This window comes from Salvelinus alpinus, chromosome 21 (assembly GCF_045679555.1).
Source record: "Salvelinus alpinus chromosome 21, SLU_Salpinus.1, whole genome shotgun sequence".
NCBI lineage: Eukaryota > Metazoa > Chordata > Actinopteri > Salmoniformes > Salmonidae > Salvelinus > Salvelinus alpinus.
The window spans coordinates 12,330,560-12,356,377 of NC_092106.1; the positions used below are offsets into that span (position 1 = coordinate 12,330,560).

The 25,818-nt window shown below is 43.1% G+C and overlaps 2 protein-coding genes across 2 annotated transcripts in view; both read right to left on the reverse strand.

The window, feature by feature from the left end:
* Positions 1-1,096: 1,096 nt before the first annotated feature.
* Positions 1,097-13,160, reverse strand: LOC139547837 (myelin protein zero-like protein 3). Its single transcript, XM_071356961.1, has 6 exons — positions 12,870-13,160; positions 9,140-9,306; positions 6,955-7,168; positions 6,171-6,327; positions 5,717-5,786; positions 1,097-1,888 (listed from the first exon to the last, which is right to left on the reverse strand). Exons 1-6 carry the CDS (start codon positions 12,937-12,939, stop codon positions 1,808-1,810), a joined length of 759 nt encoding a protein of 252 aa, XP_071213062.1. The 5' UTR covers positions 12,940-13,160; the 3' UTR covers positions 1,097-1,807.
* Positions 13,161-21,670: 8,510 nt separating this feature from the next.
* The window catches only part of LOC139547838 (myelin protein zero-like protein 2), a 28,912-nt gene continuing 24,764 nt past the window's right edge, over positions 21,671-25,818 (reverse strand). The window contains exons 4-5 of the mRNA XM_071356962.1: positions 25,473-25,641; positions 21,671-24,089 (exon numbers count right to left, since the gene is read on the reverse strand). Of these exons, the coding sequence (XP_071213063.1) occupies positions 23,933-24,089; positions 25,473-25,641 (326 nt within the window). The 3' untranslated portion in view covers positions 21,671-23,932. The remainder of the gene's footprint in view (positions 24,090-25,472; positions 25,642-25,818) is intronic.

Below are 25,818 nucleotides of genomic sequence, written 5' to 3' on the forward strand. Positions count from 1 at the left end.
GCATGCCAGCCAGCCAGCCACTCCAATCTATTATTAGTATTTGGACTGAATCAATCAATCAATCAAATGTATTTATAAGGCCCTTTTTACATCAGCAGATATCACAAAGTGCTGTACAGAAACTCAGCCTAAAACCCCAAACAATGCAGATGTAGAAGCATGGTGGCTAGGAACAACTCCATAGAAAGGCAGGAACCTAGGAAGAAACCTAGAGAGGAACCAGGCTCTGAGGGGTGGCCAGTCCTCTTCTGGCAGGGCCGGGTGGAGATTATAAGAGTACATGGCCATCAAGGCCAGATTGTTCTTCAAGATGTTCAAACTGTAATATTACAGTTACACTCAATATCATAAACCCAGTGGTCCTTCTAGATGTATATGAAATCACTGAATCCAACACAAATGTGTTGCCACGGTAGTTCAAACGAGGTAGAAATAACAATTATTTCACCTTATTGTATAATTTAGGAGGAAACGACAAAATCAATTGGACTGAGAAAATGAATCTGACAAGCTATTTATTGAAATGCTATTGGTTATTATACTGAAAAATATAAACGCAACGTGAAACAATTTCAAAGATTTTACCAAGTTACAGTTCATATAAGGAAATCAGTCAATTTAAATAAATTCACTAAGCCCTAATCTATGGATTTCACATGACTAGGCAGGGGGGCATCCATGGGTGGGCCTTGGAGGGCATAGGCCCACCAACTTGGCAGCTGTTAAACTTGCTGTTTAATCAGCTTCTTGATGTGCCACACCTGTCAGGTGGATGGATTATCTTGGCAAAGGAGAAATGCTTACTAACAGGGATGTAAACAAATTCGGGCACAATATCTTTGAGAAATAAGCGTTTTGTGCATATGGAACACTTCTGGGATCGTTTATTTCAACTCATTAAACATGGGACCAACACTTTACATGTTGCGTTTATATTTTTGTTCAGTGTAGTTCACACCAGCAACATGAATGGCGATTTCGAACAACATGGGTGCCCGTGTTTAAGTCAGATTAGGTTTAAAGACCACCATTATTGAAAATGTGCTGTAGTTCAACTTACATGGTAACTGGACTAACCATTTTACCAACGGACAAGAACATTTATGTATTTTATTAAGCAGAATTATAATACATTTTGCACATGCATGCATTCAACAACATTCACTACACTGTACATCCCAATTCTAACATGTAAATCAAATCCTGTAAATTCATTCAACATCAGAATGTGAGGTCATAATATGTCTACTCCTGAATGTAGTTATACCAACGGGTTCAAATGTAACACTAACTCTAAAGACATGTTTAAAACAATCTTAATTGACCTCAATGAAGCAGATGTAACCACAGGTAAAGATTAACTACAATTCTAGCAATAGATTCCATGAAGACCGATACTTAAAAAAAACGGTCATAATAGCTGTACAAATACAATGATTCAACATTTCCAAAGTTATAAAGCAGACAATAACTTAATATATGCATCTCCTTCATAATAAGAAAATCCATCCAGAAATGTTTAGAGTATAGTGCTAAACGTATGTGTGTGTGTGTGTGTGTGTGTGTGTGTGTGTGTGTGTGTGTGTGTGTGTGTGTGTGTGTGTGTGTGTGTGTGTGTGTGTGTGTGGCACAGGATTCACATTTATCCCACCAGCGGAATCAGCTGTGGACAAGCCATGAGAGAAGGGAGGTGAGTGTGAGAGACTGCCCCGTCCACAGAGCCAAGTCCAGGAATCTTGGCATTTTTAACAGTGTGAGTGAGAATTCCTGTTCTGCTGTTCTTACAGACCACCGCCACCAGGGATCTCTAGCACTGAGACTCGGCCATGGTCTCTCCCTGAGCCGGAGGCCTCTCTTTGTGGACGTAGTAATCCTCATAGTCGGAATCCTAGAGACAGGAAGTGGGGTAACAGATAAATATTTAATTGACATCTCAAATTGTCAGACATAAACTACATTTAGAGTATGCTATAATGGCGCAGGAGGACATGGCTGCCGTTTTACGGTCCCCTAACCAATTGTGCTATTGTGTGTTTTTTTTGCGTTATTTGTAACTTATTTTGTACATAATGTTTCTGCCACCGTCTCCTATGCCCAAAAATAGATTCTAGATATCAGGAGAGCGGTTACTCACCCCGTACTGGAAGAATACTTTTTTTTCTGTAACGAGTCGGACGCAAATAATTTACTCCAGACAAGGCCCTCATCCCCATTATTCGCAGGAGAAAGAGACTGAGATATCAGGGACGTAGGTCTGGGTGCCTTCTAAGGATCCGACAGCGAGTGGGTAATCTGCCTTTACCATCGATCCTATTACCCAACGTACAATCACTGGATAATAAAATAGATGAACTACGAGCACGTACTGTGCCTTGCAAAAGTATTCATCCCCCTTGACGTTTTTTCCTATTTTGTTGCATTACAACCTGTAATTTAAATTGATTTTTATTTGGATTTCATGTAATGGACTACACAAAATAGTCCAAATTGGTGAAGTGAAATGAAGGGGGAAAAAACTAATGGAAAAGTGGTGCGTGCATATGTATTCACCCTTTTGCTATGAAGCCCCTAAAAAAGATCTGGTGCAACCAATTACCTTCAGAAGTCACATAATTAGTTAAATAAAGTCCACATGTGTGCAATCTAAGTGTCACATGATCTCAGTATATATACACATGTTCTGAAAGGCCCCAGAGTCTGCAACACCACTAAGCGGCACCATGAAAACCAAGGAGCTCGCCAAACAGGTCAGGGACAAAGTTGTGGAGAAGTACAGATCAGGGTTGGGTTATAAAAAAATATCAGAAACTTTGAACATCCCACGGAGCACAATTAAATCCATTATTAAAAAAATCGAAAGAATATGGCACCACAACAAACCTGCCAAGAGAGGGCCGCCCACCAAAACTCACAGACCAGGCAAGGAGGGCATTTATCAGAGAGGCAACAAAGAGACCAAAGATAACCCTGAAGGAGCTGCAAAGCTCCACAGCGGAGATTGGAGTATCTGTCCATAGGACCACTTTAAGCCGTACACTCCACAGAACTGGGCTTTACAGAAGAGTGGCCAGAACAAAGTCACTGCTTAAAGAAAAAAATAATCAAACACGTTTGGTGTTCGCCAAAAGGCATGTGGAAGACTCCCCAAACATATGGAAGAAGGTACGCTGGTCAGATGAGACTAAAATTGAGCTTTTTGGCCATCAAGGAAAACTCTATGTCTGGCGCAAACCCAACACCTCTCATCACCCGAAAAACACCATCCCGACAGTGAAGCATGGTGGTGGCAGCATCATGCTGTGGGGATGTTCTTCCATAATCCTTTCCTCCTGATTCAGGAGCAGGAAGCACCAGTGACTCGGTCAGTAAAAAAAAGCGGTCAGATGAAGCAGATGCTAAGCTACAGGACTGTTTTGCTAGCACAGACTGGAGTATGTTCCGGTATTCTTCCGATGGCTTTGAGGAGTACACCACATCAGTCACTGGCTTCATCAATAAGTGCATCGATCACGTCGTCCCCGCAGTGACTGTACGTGCATACCCCAACCAGAAGCCATGGATTACAGGCAACATCCGCACTGAGCTAAAGGGTAGAGCTGCCAATTTCAAGGAGCGGGACTCTAACCCAGATGCTTATAAGAACTCCCACTATGCCCTCCGACAAACCATCAAACAGGCAAAGTGTCAATACAGGACTAAGATTGAATTGTACTACACCGGCTCCGATGCTCGTCGGATGTGGCAGGGCTTGCAAACTATTACAGACTACAAAGGGAAGCCCTGCCGCGAGCTGCCCAGTGACACGAGCCTACCCGACGAGATAAATTACTTCTATGCTTGCTTCGAGGCAAGTAACACTGAAACATGCATGAGATCATCATCTGTTCCGGACGACTGTGTGATCACGCTCTCCGTAGCAGATATGAGTAAGACCTTTAAACAGGTCAACATTCACAAGGCCGCAGTACCAGACGGATTACCAGGATGTGTACTCTGAGCATACGCTGACCAACTGGCAAGTGCCTTCACTGACATTTTCAACCTGTCCCTGACTGAGTCTGTAATACCAACATGTTTCAAGCAGGCCACCATAGTCCCTGTGCCCAAGAACACGAAGGTAACCTGCCTAAATGACTACTGACCCGTAGCACTAATGTCTGTAAGACGAAGTGCTTTGAAAGGCTGGTCATGGCTCACATCAACACCATTATCCCAGAAACCCTAGACCCACTTCAATTTGCATACCGCCCCAATAGATCCACAGATGATGCAATCTCTATTGCACTCCACACTGCCCTTTCTCACCTGTACAAAAGGAACACCTATGTGAGAATGCTATTCATTGACTACAGTTCAGCATTCAACACCATAGTGCTCATCACTACGCTAAGGACCCTGGGACTAAACACCTCCCTCTGCAACTGGATCCTGGACTTCCTGACCGGCCGCCCCCAGGTGGTAAGGGTAGGTAACAACACAGCCGCCACACTGATCCTCAACACGGGGGCCTCTCAAGGGTGAATGCTCAGTCCCCTCCTGTACTCCCTGTTCACTCATGACTGCATGGCCAGGCACGACTCAAACACCATCATTTAGTTTGCCGATGACACAACAGTGTGGACACCAATAGGATGTCTCATCGTTGTCGGTGATCAGGCCTGATCAGTTGCCTGATCACCGACAACGATAAGACATCCTATAGGGAGGAGGTCAGAGACCTGGCCGTGTGGTACCAGGACAATAACCTATCCTTCAACATGATCAAGACAAAGGAGATGATTGTGGACTACAGGAAAAGGAGGACTGAGCACGCCCTCATTCTCATCGACAGGGCTGTCGTGGAGCAGGTTGAGAGCTTCAAGTTCCTTGGTGTCCACATCACCAACAAACTATCATCATCCAAGCACACCAAGACAGTCGTGAAGCGGGCACGACAATGCCTATTCCCCCTCAGGAGACTGAAAAGATTTGGCATGGGTCCTCAGATCCTCAAAAATTATATTGCTGCACCTTTCGAGAATATCCTGACTGGTTGCTTCACTGCCTGGTATGGCAAGTGCTCGGAAACCGACCGCCAGGCACTACAGAGGGTAGTGCGTACGGCCCAGTACATCACCGGGGCCAAGCTTCCTGCCATCCAGGACCTCTATACCAAGCGGTGTCTGTCAAAGACTCCAGCCACCCTAATCATAGACTGTTCTCTCTGCTACCTCATGGCAAGCGGTACCGGAGCGCAAAGTCAAGGTCCAAAAGACTTCTTAACAGCTTCTTCCCCCTAGCAATAAGACTCCTGAACAGCTAATCAAATGGCTACCCAGACTATTTGCATTACCCCCCTCTTTTACACTGCTGCTACTCTCTGATTATTATCTATGCATAGTCACTTTAACTCTACCTACATGCACATATTACCTCAATTACCTTGACTAACTGGTGCCCCCGCACATTGACTCGGTACCGGTACCCCATGTATATAGCCTCGCTATTGTTATTTTACTGCTGCTCTTTAATTATTTGATACTGTTCTTTTTTACTTAACACTTATTTTTTCTTAAAACTGCATTGTTGGTTAATTAAGGGCTTGTAAGTAAGCATTTCACTGTAAGGTCTACACCTGTTGAATTCGGCGCATGTGACAAAAACAATTTGATTTGAAATTGATCGGGCGAGACATGTGCCCCTAACTAATTCATAAGCAAAAAGAAACATGCCATACCAGAAAATATATGTGGCAGCATGTCGTGTTTTTCTCCTTGCTGTGGATCTGCTTGAAGCCAGGCTCCTCTCTGTCAAAAAGATGGTAGAGTTCAAATTGGTCAAATCACAAAACAGTCAGCAGTAGCAATTTGCTATACTGGCTCAAGGCCGTTTCTCAATTGATCTTTCCTTGATTCCTCGCATCATCTCTGCTCGGCTTCTTTTCAATCGTATTGGAGGAGAAGGTCCACTGTCCCTCCCCTCGGACCCTCTTCCCCAATGCATTTTGAGAAGGAGGCGAGGAGAGAGGACGAAAGGAATCAAGGAAAGATTCATTGAGAAAAAGCCATAGTGTCCACTCAGCAAGTCAGCGATGGGGGCTCTCTTTACCAAAACCATATCACTTCTTTAAAGCCATATGTCCAGGATGCCCTGAAGAACTGGTGCACTGATTGAGGAGTAAATCTACTCACCCAGGTGTGACCTCAATAGGGGAGTGGTAACCCTGGGCCTGGCTCTTGTCCCTCAGAGGGCAGCACATGCGACCCAGCAGAGCCAGCGTGATGATGGCGGAAGGAAGCAGGATGAAGGCTAAAAGCACCGCCACGTCCGAGAAGTGAACCGCGAGCACTGTGGAGAGGAGAGGGTTCATCATAACCACATACACACTCAGTGTCAGCGCAAAGTGGAGACGGTAAAGATTCCTTAATCTCTTTAGTTACGAGATCCGCCTTGTACCTACGATCGCAGCACAGCCGTACTAAAAAGGTAGTTTAGCATGCCTTCGTGTGCAATTGCTTAAATAAACCCGTAAAATAAATCTGCATCCTCTCCTCAAAAGCTTCTAAAAGATGGATTGTTTTAGCTTTGTAAAAAATGTGACTATGTGTAACGCACACGTACTGAAATCTATAAGTATTCGAAAAGGCATCATATAAATGTGACCGACCATACCAGCATTGAACACGAGGTAGGTTTTACTGCCCAATGAGTCGTAAATCTCCCCAGTGCCACAATTCCCACACAGTCATGTTCTACACGTCATCATTCCTAAGGTCAACAGGGTGAACCCACAATCACCTTTACTAACAAATCTTAAACTCCTGCCTCTCAATTACGGGACAAATTCTGACTTGAGACGCACACAAATGTTCTTACTGGAACATTTTCTCAATAGTCCTATTAACATCAGTGCATGCACCCATCTCAAGTTAGAATTTGGCCCTAAATATACATTTCTCTGAGGAATTGCCTCACCTTTGGGCGTCACGGTGAGGACGGTCTGTGAGGTGGGGAATCCGTGGACGTCGGGGGGGTTCCTGACGGAGCAGGTGTAGGTGCCGTTGTCGCTGAGGGAGGCGTTGAGGAGCTGGATGGAGGCCTCGCCCCGGGCCGGGCTACCCAGCCACTTCACTCGCCCGTTAAACTGGCCGTCCCGCGGAGGGAACACCAGAGAGGAGAAGTGGAAGAACTGGGGAACAAAGAGGAGAGATTGTGATGACTCTGGGCATAGGGTTAGGACAGTGTTACTCAAACCGTGGCAACAACAGAGCCACTTTACAAGATACAGACAACAGAAATACTGCATCAATCACACTAACCATGACCGCGTTTCGAAAAGTAGCAGGGGTAGAAGGCTGGGAATGGTTTCAAAAAGGGGTTTGAATAAAGTTGAAGCTAAAATAGGGCTTTACTCATCAGACGGCAACACACCAACAAATAGACAATAAGAAGTGTCAAAGAGCCACATCGAAGAAAACAAATTACATATAGTGAATAAACGGCACAAGAAAATATACAGAAAAACCAACACACAGCAGGCCTGTTAACAATCAATGGTGCTTAGCAGTTATATTGTTTTATAGCTCTGTATGGGCTGGGCTCTCCAGGAGGCACTTCAGTTCAGACAGCCATAGAGCTGAGACTGCACCCAGTCAACCCAGACAGATACTTAGGCCTAACTCAGACAGGTTACAACTAGCCAAGTATCTCTGAAACATTCAGAGCCAGATCCAGATTAAAGCTAGACCTGGACTAAAACTCACTTTCAATGTAGAATCATCATTGAATGATTTTCAATCCAGGACTAATTTGGGTCCGGGAAACCGTCTCTCGGGGTGCAAATGTTAGGGTCTGTGGTTCAAAGCTTTGTGGTTACCGTAACGGTAGTGACTCACCGAATAAAAACCTGGTGGATCATGGCCATCAAAATGGATATTGAATTGATTTGGTCATGACTTATACAGGACATTGATTGACTGGAGGTGTTCATTCAGAGTCATTCAGAGGAATTTAATCACAAGCCATCCAAGTCCTTCCTTGCTATCCGCTGCTACGGATATGTGATTTAATCGTTGGACATTTTGAGCTGCCTTTTCAACCCTCGAAATTCATTCTCATCAAGATATTGATAATTATGCAGGGAGACTGTAGCACACCACCAATTCATAGTTCTCAAGCATTGGCTGATAAATTATATTTCTGATTGAGTTTTCAAATACTTATTCACAGTGCCTTTTGATATACGATTGTGGCAATAAATGTGTCCGAATCCAATAATGAAATTGAATGGAAATAAATGTACTATGAGAGACAGATTCACTCTCTAGCTCTGTTGTGTTGGCTAGCCCTGTTGTGTTGGCTAGCCCTGTTGTGTTGGCTAGCTCTGTTGTGTTGGCTAGCTCTGTTGTGTTGGCTAGCTCTGTTGTGTTGGCTAGCTCTGTTGTGTTGGCTAGCTCTGTTGGGCTATGCGGCAAAAAGTTATACACGTTTCCTTATCCATCTATAGTTGCACAGAACAAACTTGTTCGAGTAAATAAGGAATTTAAACCAAACCCTGCTATGCTTATACAGCCGACACACACCTAGGATGAAGAGTTTGTGTTAGTGACATAACAGCCCACACTATCTGCTGACACTGACACAGCAGTAGGCCTGACTACTACATCTTAATGACTAAAGCAACAGCTCCTATCACCTCATCAAGGGAGCCGCAGCACATTAGCGCTGAGTGCTCCTATAGGATATGATACGCCAACAACTACATAGCGTATACATTATCGGCCCTCCAAATGGAATTAAAAATGTACGCGGTCAGCTGCTAAGAGTATCGACAAGGAAATTGGATCTAGGGGAGCTTTGGTGTCGGAGACCTGACCGCAACTTAACATACATTTACCACATCACCAAGATGTAGAAGAGTGATCCTGATTCCTGCCCCTAACTGCCTGGGGTCTCTGAGTCATATTTCCAGGGGTTAAGTGTACCATAGAAATAGAATTACTCTAACGGGCATCACAATTCAAGTCAATGTATTGGGATGGGAGGGCCGGCGGCAGCCATATTGAGTGTACCCATGCCAGGGCGTAAAAGCACAGTAATTCTTCATTCAATGTGCGCTTTATTATCAATCAACTCAATATACTGATTCATGGGTACTTACTGCCTGCGGAGGGCCTCCGGTCTGGGGCCTGTAGGACCAGTCCACTGACATACGGCTGGTGGCTCGGCTGGTAGAGGTGAAAGTGCAAGTCAGGGTGACGGCATCACCCCTCACAGAATGGACCTCCGCAGGGGAGCTCACTGTTATGCCTGACACAGGGCACAGCACTGAGGGAGACAGCAGGAAGGGTGAGGTGGTCAGATGAGGAAGACAGATTCAGGAGGAGGAAGGGCAGACAATTGTACAGACTTTTGAGTGAAATCCAGTTGGGAACAAAATACACTGTGACAGTCAAAAGATTAATCATTTGGAAGAAAAGTAGTTCATATAAATAAAACAAAAATAAACAGAATAAATCTAAAGGTCTCATTTTACAATTGCATATAAATCACAATGTCAAAGGTACCCCTAAAGGCCCACATTGTTGACCCAGTATTAACCCAGTACCCAGATGGCAACATTAAAACGTCTGTACACTGCCTGCCATTAATTGGAATTACACAATCTAATGCATTTTCCATGGGAGACATTGTTTCCCTGGCAACATCTGACAACAAGACTACCAGACGACTCAAGAATAGCAGTAACAGTGTCCTAGTTCTCTCTCTTTCCTTGTTATCTTTTCATTGACATTGAGAGTCTGGCATTGGCAACATACAGACATAACAACCACAAGCATTCCAAGCAATTAATCAAAATCTCAACCATTTAATAGCTGTTCTGCCTAGAACATGCCTACGAAACAAGCACTGCACACCCGTTGTATAATGTGCAGAAATTGAGGAGGAGCTGATTTTCTAACGATTTCCATAACAAGTGTATGTACAAGTGGCACATGTAAAATAGTCTACCACTTCCTGGATTGGCAAGCAAACAACAAAAGCTGTTGATCTTTCCATCAACTATCAGCAAACATGGCAATAACAACACAGCCTACAGTAGTAGTATTCCTTGTGACGAGCATCGCCAATGCAGACATTGTGCAATGTAAAAAATATTTTTAAAAAGACAAAAGATTTCAATAATGTGTGATATATTTCAAAACAGGCACACCCCCAAAGTTTCAATACTGTATTTTCCATGTGAATTCCAACCCACACAGGGAAATGCAAACGTATCATTTAACATACAGCACACTGTAGGTCTGCATGTGATTCAGATTTCAACAGTACATAACAATTCTTCTGCCTTGGAGCAAGTAGATACAGTTGAAGTCAGAAGTTTATATACACTTAAGTTGGCGTCATTAAAAGTAGTTTTTCAACCAGTCCAAAAATGTCTTGTTAACAAACTATAGTTTTGGCAAGTCGGTTAGGACATCTACTTTGTGCATGACACATGTAATTTTCCATCAATTCTTTACAGACAGATTATTTCACTGTATCACAATTCTAGTGGGTCAGAAGTTAACATACACTAAGTTGACTGTTCTTTTAAACAGCTTGGAAAATTCCAGAAGAAGATGTCATGGCTTTAGAAGCTTCTGATAGGATAATTATCATAATTTGAGTCAATTGGAGGTGTACCTGTGGATGTATTTCAAGGCCTACCTCTTTGCTTGACATCATGGGAAAATCTAAATAAATCAGTCAAAAAATTGTAGACCTCCACAAGTCTGGTTCATCCTTTGGAGCAATATCCAAACGCCTGAAGGTACCACATTCATCTGTAGAAACAATAGTATCCAAGTATAAACAACATGGGACCATGCAGCCATCATACCGCTCAGGAAGGAGACGCATTCTGTCTCCTAGAGATGAATGTACTTTGGTGCAAAAAGTGCAAATCAATCCCAGAACAACAGCAAAGGACCTTGTGAAGATGTTGGAGGAAACAGGTACCAAAGTATCTATATCCACAGTAAAACACGTCCTATATCGACATAACCTGAAAGGCCGCTCAGCAAGGAAGAAGCCACTGCTCCAAAACCCCCATAAAAAAGCCAGACTACAGTTTGCAACTGCACATGGGGACAAAGATCGTACTTTTTGGAGAAATGTCCTCTGGTCTGAAAATAGAACTGTTTGGCCATAATGACCACAGTTATGTTTGGAGGAAAAAGGGGGAGGCTTGCAAGCCGTAGGACACCATCTCAACCGTGAAGCATGGGGGTGGCAGCATCATGTTGTGGAGGTGCTTTGCTGCAGGAGGGACTGGTGCACTTCACAAAATAGATGGCAACATGAGGCAGGAAAATTATGTGGATATATTGAAGCAACATCTCAAGACATCAGTCAGGAAGTTAAAGCTTGGTCGCAAATGGGTCTTCCAAATGGACAATGACCCCAAGCATACTTCCAAAGTTGTGGCAAAATGGCTTAAGGACAACAAAGTCAAGGTATGGAGTGGCCATCACAAAGCCCTGACCTCAATCCTATACAACATTTGTGGGCAAAACTGAAAAAGTGTGTGCGAGCAAGGAGGCCTACAAACCTGACTCAGTTACACCAGCTCTGTCAGGAGGAATGGGACAGAATTCACCCAACTTATTGTGGGAAGCTTGTGGAAGGCTACTCGAAACGTTTGACCCAAATTAAACAATTTAAAGGCAGTGCTACCAAATACTAATTGAGTGTATGTAAACTTCTGACCCACTGGGAATGTGATGAAAATAAATAAAAGCTGAAATAAATCATTCTCTCTATTATTCTGACATTTCACATTCTTAAATAAAGTGGTGATCCTAACTGACCTAAGACAGGGCATTTTTACTAGGATTAAATGTCATGAATTGTGAAAAACTGAGTTTAAATGTATTTGGCTAAGGTGTAGTCGGGTAACTTCCGACTAAACTGTAAGCTTTTGTACACTGTCCCCACAGAGACAAGTGAAGGTCACATCCAAAGCAGACACTTAAAAAAAAAAATCTATGGACACAGCGACAGTCTGAGTACTGTGATCTACATAGGGTTAATATACAGAAATCCTGCGCTATTTAAAAAGACCTCATTGTAAAGTGGACCGAAAGTGAACAAGCTAATCTCATAATCAAGGTAGCAAAAAAATATATATATATAATAAATAATAATATTTCAAGCTGAAGAGCCTTTCGAGTAGCAGATGCTTGATAGCTGTTGACATTTAAATTGTTGATGGGAAAGTTGGCAACCCATTGGCATTTATCCACATATGTCTCTAACATACAGGAAATGACTCCTACTGTCCAACCAGTAAATATCCAAATATGAATTGTTATATAAATCTGATCAATGTCAATAGACCTCACCCAAGAGTCATATTCACAGTTATAGATCATGGATGCTTTGCATTGGACGCAGGCTACTTTAAGCTCAATAACAAAACGTGTCTGAAATTGAAAACAAGGGAAAAGGTCAAAGCCATGGGTCTCATGAATTTCACATGACAGGGTACTGCATTCCTGTTGTAAGGAACATCGGCCTCAGGAGCAATTTGGTTTGTTGTAAACATGCAGTATAATTACTTGGTAGTGACTATTCACAAATGGATACATAGTAGCCTAATCAAAATGTTGTATATATTATGTTAAATGTAAAGGGAAACATGTGGCTTATTATAATAATTCGAACAATAATTCACAATGAATGAGTCTGTAGGGTAAAAACAGTAGGCCTAGACAATTATACAGGGTACAAATTCAGGATTCTATAAAACACCCACAACCCGAATGTGTGTTTAATTTGTTTGTAACGCAAATTCGGCGATCTGTGACATTGAAAACGAGCTCGACAAATAAGAGGGTTGTACTCACCAAAACAAACCACTAAATACAGCAACAATACAATGTTCAAACGTATACTCATATGTTGTTGCCGAAGCATTTTAGTAAAATGAGGTGGGGGTTTAGAACAATTAGAATAAATTGGAAGGTCTAGTCAAATGTTGCATTCCAGGGACTCGTCGTCCATGTTTTTGTGTAACTCATTTGCTCCGCTGTGCCTGTCCAGTGCCCACTAACTGACAAACAGGTGTTTCAGGAAGTGTGGCAGACAGACCCTGCGCAGCCTGGCCAAAGAAGGAATAGGAAGCGAGACACCCCACTCGCTGTTTGTTCACCCGTTTTTTCAATGAACTAAGTAGACCAGACCCAGCTGCTATTGCATTACTGTCTATGGGAGACACACCCAGTTAAGTACACCGGAACTTGCTTTTTTTCAATGGTAAACGGCCTGAGTGAACTATCTTAATTTATTAACCATCATCGGCCTGGCATCACAGATTCTTAGTGCGTTTTTTACGTTCAACAAAACTTCTGTAGCACTGACAAGAATGAGGAGGAGGAGCTTGAGAGAGCAAAAGAAGAGTCACGTTATCTTTTGCACTTACCTGAGTAGGCCTGCATGATTTTTACGTTGGCAATGTGCTTGTCGTTATGTCTTCGTAGTAGCAACATCACCCAATTGGAAAGCATTTTTTTCACTCCCGAATGTAAATTAAACCTCTTTCAATGTCGTTATGTCTTTGTAGTAGCAACATCACCCAATTGGAAAGCATTTTTTTCACTCCCGAATGTAAATTAAACCTCTTTCAATGCCACTCATCACCTTATGTGACATTGTGTGTCTAATCCTCTTTTCTCATCAGCCAAACATCCCTCTCTGTAAACTTCTGGCTACCCTGTGGGAGCGGCCAGCTATTCCTAGAGTACAATACCCCTGTCCCAGAGCCCCAGTCTTTAACTTTGTAATTATCCTTAATGGGTGAGATATTTGTCTATCTCTTCCACAGTTTACCCCTGTGTACACGCCTACGTTAGAGAGCCCTTTGAAGTTATTTATGTCTTAATTTAACTCTGATATCATTACATCCGTAGTGAACCACTATCCATCCCGGGGGCATGCACCTCCTACACCGACAAGAGAAATACATCACAATCAGATTTCTCCATGGACAGAGTTTCAGGGATGTACTTTTAGTTGCAAATGTGAAGGACTCTGGCCTCTGGGTATTACCTGAGTGTGTTTCCAACAGTGCCACTTTGTATTTTTGTGAAGTGTATGCATCGAGAGGCCTCTGTTTGGTACACTAGTGTGCATTTCAGCTCTACCTTCCCAGTGAAAATGAATGGACCCTCACTTCTCACTGTCTCCATGGTGGCACGGGCAACAGAGGGCTGATTCTTCAGATGTCAACATGTTGGAAACTAATAAAAGGAGTTTAGTTACAACATCCAGACCCTGCATCTGATTATCCAGGTGTACGTGAATGTGCAGTGCTTTGATGAAAAGTACATGGCCCTCCTCTCACCTTTTGGTAGAGGACATTATCTCTTCATGTGTACAGAAACCTGAGAGGTATACATACAAACATGACTGGAGCTGTCAAAATTGTCAAAGCAACGGATGGCAGACTCAATCAACATCTGTCGGAAATCGTACTGTGGACAACACACCCATGAACATAGTGTTGACTCTCCCCTTGAAAAATGATGGAATCCTATTTTACTCATGTCTCTTCCCAGCATAATGTAGTTAGAGTGCACGCTCTCGCCAGGGGACGCTGTAAGTCGTCAGTCAAGTCTTCAGTTCAGCTGTGCTGTTACATTCCCATGGTGAAGTGTGTATTATTGCTGCTGTTGCTACCTGCCAAGCCCAGCCCAGCCCATTTGTGGCAAAGGGCACCAATAGGGTGATGTGTCACGCTGGCATGAAGGATCGGGAGACAGGCGCAGGAATGCGTAATCGTTTTTTTTATTAAGCCCAAATTATGGCGTGCAGTGTAAAGGCACAGGGGCGAAGACCAAACATGTAACAAAACACAGGGTAGAAACCCAAAACAAAAGAGCGAGGAGTACCTCGAATAAATAACACTAGCGCACAATGGTTAACACACAGGAAGAGACCCGTAATCATCTGCGCAATCCACAAGGGCACGAACGCCCAAAACACACAGCACAGGTACTCACACGCACCAACGGACATAGTAACAATAATCGACAGGACAATGGTAAACCAAGGACACACTTATACAATTACTAATCCCTGGCAATAGGGGCCAGGTGTGCGTAATGAACATTCCGGAGGGATCTGTGACATGATATTTTTACTTTCTGTGCCCGGTACAATCCATCATTGGGTGTGGAATGATCTGTGGAAGAGAATATTACTGTCTGTTTGTTTGTCTGTCTAGCTGTCCCCTCATTCATTTTAACCAAGCCGTGTTATACTAATCATGTCTTGAGTAGTTCAGTAGGTGTGAGGGAGGATTAAAGGACTCACAACACAGAGAGGTCTTAATCCCAAATCTAGGTTTACATTATTATATACTTCAACACAAATATTGACCAAAATGTCATTAAGTTTAACAGATACCATACAGTTAGATGTATCTTGTATTTGTGTAATTACATAGTAACTAGTAACTGATATGACAGCCAGAATTTGAATGGTTTTCTAACATTCCAATTCGATCATTCTTTCATTAAGCTTATCTACACTGAACAAAAATATAAACGCAACATGTGAAGTATTGGTCCCATGTTTCATGAGCTGAAATAAAAGATCCCAGAAATTTTCCATACACAAAAGCTTATTTCTTTCACATTTTGTGTACAAATTTATTTACGTCCATGTTAGTGAGCATTTCTCCTTTTCCAAGATAATCCATCCACCTGACAGGTGTGGCATATCAAGAAGCTGATTAAACGGCATGATCATTACACAGGTGCACCTTGTGCTGGGGACAATACAAGGCCCCTCTAATGTGCAGTTTTGTCACACAACACAATGACATAGATGTCTCAAGTTTTGAGGGAGCATGTAATTGGCATGCTGACTGCAGGAATGTCCACCAGAGATGTTGCTAGATCATTTAATGTCCATTTCTCTACCATAAGCCACCTCCAATGTCGTTTAAGAGAATTTGGCAGTATGTTCAACTGACCTCACAACCAGCGGTGGAAAAAGTACCCAATTTTCATACTTAAGTAAAAGTAAAGATACCTTAAAAGAAAATCACTCAAGTAAAAGTGAAAGTCACCCAGTAAAATAATACTTGAGTAGCAGCCTAAAAGTATTTGGTTTTATATGTACTTAAGTATCAAAAGTAAAAGTATAAATCATTTAAAATGTCTTATATTCAGCAAACCAGACGACACAATTTATTATAAAAATTAAAAAAAATACAGATAGCCAGGGGCACAGTTCAACACTCAGACGTAATTTACAAACAAAGCATTTATGTTTAGTGAGTCTGCCAGGTCAGAGGCAGAAGGGATGACCAGGGATGTTCTCTTGATAAGTGTGTGAATTAGACCATATTCCTGTCCTGCTAAACATTCAAAATGTAACGAGTACTTTTTGGTGTCTTTAGGAATATAGTAAAGTAAAAGTAAAAGTTGTAAAAAATATAAATAGTAAAGTAAAGTACAGATACCCCAAAAAACAACTTAAGTAGTACTTAAAAGTATATTTACTTAAGTACTTTACACCACTGCTCACAACCGCAGACCATGTGTAACTAGGACAGCCCAGGACCTCCACCTCCGGCTTCTTCACCTGCGGGATCGTCTGAGACCAGCCACCTGGACAGCTGATGAAACTGAGGAGTATTTCTGTCTGTAATAAAGCCCTTTCGTGGGGAAAAACCCATTCTGATTGGCTGGTCCTGGCTCCCCAGTGGGTGGGCAGGGGTGCAGCCATGGGTGGGCCTGGGAGGGCATAATAAAGTCCATGGCTGCGCTCCTGCCCAGTCATGTGAAATCCATAGATTAGGGCCTAATGAATTTATTTAAATTGACTGATCAAATCAAATTTTATTTGTCACATGCGCTGAATACGGTGAAATGATTACTTACAAGCCCTAAACCAACAATGCAATTTTAAGACAAATAAGAGTTAAGAAAATATTTACTAAATAAACTAAAGTAAAAAAATAAAAGAGCAACAATAAAGTAACTATAACGAGGCTACATACAGAGGCTATATAGGACTAGGATGGCTGGAGTCCTTGGCAATTTTTAGGGCCTTCCAATGACACCGCCTGGTATTGAAGTCCTGGATGGTTGGAAGCTTGGCCCCAGTGATGTACTTGGCCGTACGCACTACCCTTTGTAGCGCCTTGCGGTTGGAGGCCGAGCAGTTGCCATACCTGGCGTTGATGCAACCAGTCAGGATGCTCTTGATGGTGCAGCTGTAGAACTTGTTGAGGATCTGAGGACCCATGCAAATCTTGGAGTGGGCCTAAGGTTTCTGGGACTACGGGGCGGTAGTCATTTAGGCAGGTTACCTTCACATTCTTGGGCACAGGGACCATTGTGGTCTGCTTGAAACATGTAGGTATTACAGACTCGGTCAATGACAGGTGGAAAACGTCAGTGAAGACACTTGCCAGTTGGTCAGTGCATGCTCGGAGTACACATCCTGGTTATACTTCTGGACCTGGGGCCTTGTGAAGGTTGACCTGTTTAAAGGTCTTACTCACATCGGCTACGGAGAGCGTGATCACACAGTCGTCCAGAACATCTGGTGCTCTCATGCATGCTTCAGTGTTGCTTGCCTCGAAGCACGCATAGAAGTCATTTAGCTCATCTGGTAGGCTTGTGTCACTAGGCAGCTTGTGGCTGGGCTTCCCTTTGTAGTCCGTAATAGTTTGCAAGCCCTGCTACATACATCCGACGAACATCGGAGCCGGTGTAGTAGGATTCAATCTTAATCCTGTATTGACGCTTTTCCTGTTGAAAAGCAGGAAAAGCTTTTCAACAGGCTCTATCCTCCTGATTCCTGCTTACAAGCAAAAATTGAAGCATGAAGCATCAGTGACTCGGTCTATAAAAAAGTGGTCAGATGAAGCAGATGCTAAACTACAGGACTGTTTTGCTATCACAGACTGGAACATGTTCCGGGATTCTTCCGGTGGCATTGAGGAGTACACCACATCAGTGACTGGCTTTATCAATAAGTGTATCGAGGACGTCATCCCCACAGTGACTGTACGTACATTCCCCAACCAGAAGCCATAGATTACAGGCAACATTCGCACTGAGCTAAAGGGTAGAGCTGCCGCTTCAAGGTGCGGGACTCTAACCTGGAAGCTTACAAGAAATCCTGCTATGCCCTGCGACGAACCATCAAACAGGCAAAGCGTCAATACAGGGCTAAGATTGAATCATACTACTCCGGCTTCGACGCTCGTCTTATGTGGCAGGGCTTGCAAACTATTACAGACTACAAAGGGAAGCACAGCTGCGAGATGCCCAGTGACACGAGCCTACCAGACGAGCTAAATCACTTCTATGCTCGCTTCAAGGCAAGCAACACTGAGGCATGCATGAGAGCATCAACTGTTCCGGACGACTGTGTGATCACGCTCTCCGTAGCCGACGTGAGTAAGACCTTTAAACAGGTCAACATACACAAGGCTGAGGAGCCAGACGGATTACCAGGATGTGTGCTCCGGGCATGTGCTGACCGACTGGCAGGTGTCTTCACTGACATTTTCAACATGTCCCTGGTTGAGTCTGTAATAGCAAAATGTTTCAAGCAGACCAACATAGTCTCTCTGCTTCATAATCATTGAATAGTCTTTTGACCCAAGATCACATTTTTTCTCCAAGACTTTTTGAGGAGAAAACCTGTTTATTCCCAACCTCCAGAGATGATTAAGTGATGAAATCAGGAGTGAACGTAGCGTTGAGTGGATAATCACCTGGAGCCTGGTGATACTGGAGAGAGCCCAGATTACACCAGTGTTGCCTTTCATTCAACAGAGCTGCCATTCTTAACTACAGAATGCAACAACAGATCCAATTATCTTGAATCATTAGAATCCCTTCTAGGGTATTATCCCCCTCCTCTGTCGCTCCCTCCCTCCCTCCTCTGTCCCTTCTCTCCGTGCTCTGTCAGTCAGTAACCAAAGCCGCACCAGAGGGGATAGACTTTGATCAATACACACACACACTCTCCGACATTCACATGCAAACACTCTCATCCTACAAGCACACACACGAACGCAACTCACAGATGCATGGGCAAGCATACTTCGTGATTACAGCTCAAACAATGCATTGCACTAGGGCAACAGTTACAGCTAAGGACACATCCATAGCATACACACATCAGTTGATAGACCACTAGAGACAACAAGTGATAGATAACGATGCATTCCTGATGAGATAATATGTACATGCTATTTGTCTATCTACTATGTATGTGATGTCAGCAATCATTAATTTAACAGCTATAGTTGCCAAAGTTCAAATTTCAGCAGAGACACATCATCACGCTTCAAGACCAGCAATAATTCAGTAAAAGGGTCATTTTATTATAGATCAAACAGTAACATTAACTTGGATTTTTTTAAAACAGGATAAAATACTTCTTGCATGTTTAAAATTCAGAGACATAAAAAAACAATTTCTCAGTTTTACAAAACAAAACAAATATATATAAAAAAGTGGTACAGTAAAAGGTAATAAATAAAAAAATCTCAAGGACATTTTTGGAATCTAAGGGTTTTCAGATCTGACTGCATGTGACTCTTTTCAACTCCCACGCACCCCGGCGAGCACTGATGACATCTCATCTTAGTTCTAAGACTGTAATATAAGACCATTTGAAGATTCTTTCTGTCGACGATTGGACCATGGGTATTTGCCACTCAGTTTCACTGACTGTGAAGGCAGTACAGTAGATACCTAAGATGCTGGTAGGTTTAAAAAAAAAGTTACTCTCCTTGCTCTAATACTTTTTTCACATTACTAAGTCAAACCGAACCGAACCGCCCAGCTGGACTGGCTGGTCTGGTTGCGCACCTATAGTTGCGGGAACTGTGCTGAAAAGGACAATGTGAAAAGATAACATCTGTACAGTACAGTTCAGGTCAACCCTATAGTGTGAATCATGCATAAGAATCAACCTGATTGGTCCTTATTGGCCAGATCAATGAATGTCCACGGCATCTACCTAATCCACCAATTGACAGACACACACAATCACCATCAGGCTATCTCAGGCAGTGTCAGGTTGTCAGTCTGTAGACATCGAGGTCTCCATGCCTCATTAGCCAGTGCTTGACTTACAGTGGTTACTGTAGCTCTAGGATCCATTGACAGAGCGGAACACACTGAAGAAGCACCATCCTTGTGTACAGTACAGCCTTAGCTCTTTGGGTACTTCTTATTTTTCGTATAAATGTAACACTATTCAAATCAGTCCAACATTCTTGATGTGATACATTCTCTTTGGTACAGCGCATTGTGAGATCCCAGTTTTTTCTTTCCGCAGCTCCACGCAACTCATTCAGGTAGCAGTGTTCTGTTCCTTTCCCTGTGCTTATGCCCTGCATTGGGACATACTAGTCTGCTATGCTGCCTGGTGCTTCCTATTTCCCCTCTCAAACTTCATCCAATAGGATTCTCAGATGAATTCTTGTTTTAGACTCTTCAAACTCTTCTTCAAACACTGCTTGAGATAAAATACTTTAAAGGCATTTCCCTCATGTTCTCCTCTCCTGTTATGTCAGCCCGGCTGCCATGCTTAGCAGCAGGGGCGGTTGAAGAAATCACAGGTCACCTGGATTCACCTGGTCAGTCTGTCATGGAAAGAGCAAGTGTTCCTAATGTTTTGTACACTCAGTGTATATATACAGTGGGGAGAACAAGTATTTGATACACTGCCGATTTTGCAGGTTGTCCTACTTACAAAGCATGTAGAGGTCTGTAATTTTTATCATAGGTACACGTCAACTGTGAGAGACGGAATCTAAAACAAAAATCCAGAAAATCACATTGTATGATTTTTAAGTAATTAATTTGCATTTTATTGCATGACATAAGTATTTGATACATCAGAAAAGCAGAACTTAATATTTGGTACAGAAACCTTTGTTTGCAATTACAGAGATCATACGTTTCCTGTAGTTCTTGACCAGGTTTGCACACACTGCAGCAGGGATTTTGGCCCACGCCTCCATACAGACCTTCTCCAGATCCTTCAGGTTTCGGGGCTGTCGCTGGGCAATACGGACTTTCAGCTCCCTCCAAAGATTTTCTATTGGGTTCAGGTCTGGAGACTGGCTAGGCCACTCCAGGACCTTGAGATGCTTCTTACGGAGCCACTCCTTAGTTGCCCTGGCTGTGTGTTTTGGGTCGTTGTCATGCTGGAAGACCCAGCCACGACCCATCTTCAATGCTCTTACTGAGGGAAGGAGGCTGTTGGCCAAGATCTTGCGATACATGGCCCCATCCATCCTCCGCTCAATACGGTGTAGTCATCCTGTCCCCTTTGCAGAAAAGCATCCCCAAAGAATGATGTTTCCACCTCCATGCTTCACGGTTGGGATGGTGTTCTTGGGGTTGTACTCATCCTTCTTCTTCCTCCAAACACCGCGAGTGGAGTTTAGACCAAAAAGCTCTATTTTTGTCTCATCAGACCACATGACCTTCTCCCATTCCTCCTCTGGATCATCCAGATGGTCATTGGCAAACTTCAGACGGGCCTGGACATGCGCTGGCTTGAGCAGGGGGACCTTGCGTGCGCTGCAGGATTTTAATCCATGACGGCGTAGTGTGTTACTAATGGTTTTCTTTGAGACTGTGGTCCCAGCTCTCTTCAGGTCATTGACCAGGTCCTGCCGTGTAGTTCTGGGCTGATCCCTCACCTTCCTCATGATCATTGATGCCCCACGAGGTGAGATCTTGCATGGAGCCCCAGACCGAGGGTGATTGACCATCATCTTGAACTTCTTCCATTTTCTAATAATTGCGCCAACAGTTGTTGCCTTCTCACCAAGCTGCTTCCCTATTGTCCTGTAGCCCATCCCAGCCTTGTGCAGGTCTACAATTTTATCCTTGATGTCCCTACACAGCTCTCTGGTTTTGGCCATTGTGGAGAGGTTGGAGTCTGTTTGATTGAGTGTGTGGACAGGTGTCTTTTATACAGGCAACGAGTTCAAACAGGTGCAGTTGATACAGGTAATGAGTGGAGAACAGGAGGGCTTCTTAAAGAAAAACGAACAGGTCTGTGAGAGCCGGAATTCTTACTGGTTGGTAAGTGATCAAATACTTATGTCATGCAATAAAATGCAAATTAATTACTTAAAAATCATACAATGTGATTTTCTGGATTTTTGTTTTAGATTACGTCTCTCACAGTTGAAGTGTACCTATGATAAAAATTACAGACCTCTACATGCTTTGTAAGTAGGAAAACCTGCAAAATCGGCAGTGTATCAAATACTTGTTCTCCCCACTGTATATATATATATATACACACATACAGTAGGCTATTAAATAAACTTTCCAGTGGCACAATGACTCACCCTTAGCCATAGGCTACTCACCGCTGATGGCCGATGTGTTCGTCATGGCAATAGTCTATCTCAAGATTAGCTCCTTTGAAAAACAGTGCTGATGTTCGCAGTTGTTGAGAATAATGTTTCCATTGGTTCTATAGACAGTTTAGTGTTCTCTTTTCAGCAGTAGGCATTTGCTTTACAAACTGTACATTTTTTCCCTTCGATTGCATTTTGAAATATAATATAATCCATAGATGGCAGTTCCCATTCAAATCAGGACTGGCAGCCATTGCTAGTGTACCCATGAATTTAACAGTCAAATTGCCAGGGTGAGGTTCCAAAACCCTTCTATGGATTCTATGTCTTTGTCCACAACGCAACAAGCTGTATATTTGGCGCACATGGAGGCTGGAGGCATACCGGTAACTGACAATATAAAGGAAACACTTGAGTAATGAGGGACACAAAGTATATGTTATGGTGTGGGACGCATATTCCTGGCATGGTTTAGGTCCACTTGTAGAATCTAGGCCTTTTAAGACACTTTATATTGGCTTTAGTTTAGGAGTTATCTGTATGTGCTTGTGATAAAACTTAATCCACAGCTATCTTTTTTTAAACTATCGATCCTCTGTGGCTAAATTATGCTCTCTGGTGTATTTTGAACATTGAGAGTGGGCACCTGCGGTTGGATAAAAAATATGAAATGTCTATATATTTTTTTGTCTCTTGGGCCCTCCATAGGCTTGGGCACAGGGGCTTCAGTCACTGTAAACCCTCGCATTATATTTATTTATACAACGGGTGGGTCTAATCCAGAATGCTGATTGGTTAAAACCGCATTCCAGCCCGTGTCTATTAGACAAGTTACCTTGTAATGGGCCTCTGTACGCCTATGTAGATATTCCATTAAAAAAATCTACCGTTTCCAGCTACAACATTAACAATGTCTACATTGTATTTCTGATCAATTTTTATCCACTTTTCATGGTATCCAATTGCTAGTAATTACTCGGGAGAGACGAAGGTCGAAAGCCATGCGTCCTCAGAAACACAACCCAACCAAGCCGCACTGCTTCTTAACATAGCGCGCCTCCAACCCAGAAGCCAGCCGCACCAATGTGTCGGAGGAAACACTGTGCACCCGGCTCCCTTGGTTAGCGAGCACTGAGACAAGGATATCCCTACCGGCCAAACCCTCCCTAACCCGGACGACGCTAGGCCAATTGTGCGTCGCCCCAAAGACCTCCCGGTCGGCTGCGACAGAACCTGGGCGCGAACCCAGAGTCTCTGGTGGCGCAGCTAGCGCTGCGATGCAGTGCCCTAGACCACTGCGCCACCCGGGAGGCCCTTATTTCTGATCAATTTGATGTTATTTTAATAAACAAAAAAACAAAAAAATCTTTCAAAAACAAGGACATTTCTAAGTGACCCCAAACTTTTGAACGGTAGTGTATATATACTCTATATATTTTATCCAACCACAGGAGCCCACTATCAATTTTCTAAATACACCACAGAGCATAATTTAGCCACGGAGGATCAATAGCTAAAATAAAACCAACATTCAGTGTCCCCATCTCAGTCAGAGTCATCGCCACCGCCGTAGTCAGAGCTCTTGTCGTCTTCCTCAGAGGAACTGGGGTCCTTGGTGCTGGCCTCAGAGATCATACCGTCCGAGCTGTCAACCTCTAGCACGTCATCGTCCATATACAGGTGGATGGCCCTTGCAGGGTGGCTAAGACACACACACACACACACACACACACACACACACACACACACACACACACACACACACACACACACACACACACACACACACACACACACACACACACACACACACACACAAACATACACACACACACGCAGACAAAGCCGCAGAGGTCAGAGGCCAAAGACGGGAAAGGTTGAGCAGGAATTGGCCTTTTATATGAGGGGAAAATAACAACTTTTCAAGCGAAGCCATCTTGGAACACCATTTTTGCTCAGGATTAATCAATTGGTCTGGATTTTGTTGTTTGAAAAAAAAAAAAATCCATGTAGAGTTGGCTTTTGTTGGTGAGATTCAAAGGGCAATTTCTTTTGCATATGTGGTTACACATGACATTGTTTAAATGTAAACCTAGAGAAGCACCCAATGCACAGAGATCAGAAAACCCAACAGAATGAGAGGCAAAGTAGTCCCTTCACCCATAGACCATAGATTTGGAACCCTACTGATATATTGTGTATGCCATAGACACCAAATCAAATAGAATGTGTTCAACTGACCATAAATGCACTGTCTAAAACATAGACATCGGGTGTCAACCATCTAAAGGTTAAAAACAACTGCAATACAGTGACAGTCATAGTGAAATAGTCAATTCTTTGAAATTTTTAAGCATTTAAACATAATGATTTTGTATAACCAACTTCATGTTGAGTCTAATATTTTATAAATGTCTGTTTTAAACAAGTGTCTTGAGTCTTGCAGTGAATATTCACATTATTTTGAGTATTTCTGCAGTAGTTTAACATTTTTACTGATAAAAAAAACATCTGCTTAGAAATACAAAATCACTTCAGAACAAAACAAAATAATATCATTGGTCAGCAATAAACTGAGACGGAAATGTAAAGACAGCTTGTCGTGGACTTGTGGTTGAAATGCATTGAACCAGATGAGAGAGAGACTGCTGGTACCTATACAACCATGGGCATTGGCTTACTAAGTGCTACGCGATTGGAAATTGATTGGGTAGATGTTAGAGTTTGAAAATGGTTAGTAGTAAATCACAATAGAAACACTGTACAGGAAATATAGGAAAATATGAATGCAGGCATACTGTCTTTCCAGAAAGGTGCATGGCAGTAAGATAGAGGATCCAGCAGATGGATCATCTACAGTAGTATTCCAAGGCACTTTTAGCATTTAAGTCTGCTCTTTGTAAAAACATCTGCCCAATTATAGGTCCAGGTTTCGGTTCCAAAGCTAGGTTCAGAGGAGAGTGTCCACGCAGACAGAGCATTTGACTGAGCACAGTCCCAGAGGTGAGCACCACACAGCCCAGCCAGAGTGGGGAGACCGGGTGGAGAGATCCCACTCTCTCTTGCTCCTCTCTCTCTGTCTTACCACACGGTAGGGTCCTTTCTCTGTCTGCGAGGTAGTTCTTCCGCCCCCTCTTCCTCCTGTCTCTTCTCGCGACATCGTCTTATTGACATGATGATGACGAGGGAGATGACCATCAGCACGATGGCGCCCCCGATGGCTGCAGCCAGCATGATAATCTCAGAGAAGGAGGCTTTAAAGAGAAGAGGGGTAAATGAAATAGGCAAAGAGGTAACTGTCACTTTATCTATTCAAACAAGACTAGATGGCTGGTTCCCAGGGGAGGTACATGATGATGACTTTATGGGATGTGTTAGGATTTTAAAAAATGCATCAACAGTATACATAGTATCCCACTACAGTAGCAATG

Coding starts and splice junctions, on each gene's coding strand:
- LOC139547837 (XM_071356961.1), bottom strand. CDS start 12,939: ATGCTTCGGCAACAACATATGAGTATACGTTTGAACATTGTATTGTTG. Junction 9,307..12,869: donor GTATTTAGTGGTTTGTTTTG/GTGAGTACAACC, acceptor TGTCTCCCTCAG/TGCTGTGCCCTGTGTCAGGC. Junction 1,889..5,716: donor GCTGCCACATATATTTTCTG/GTATGGCATGTT, acceptor TCCTGTCTCTAG/GATTCCGACTATGAGGATTA.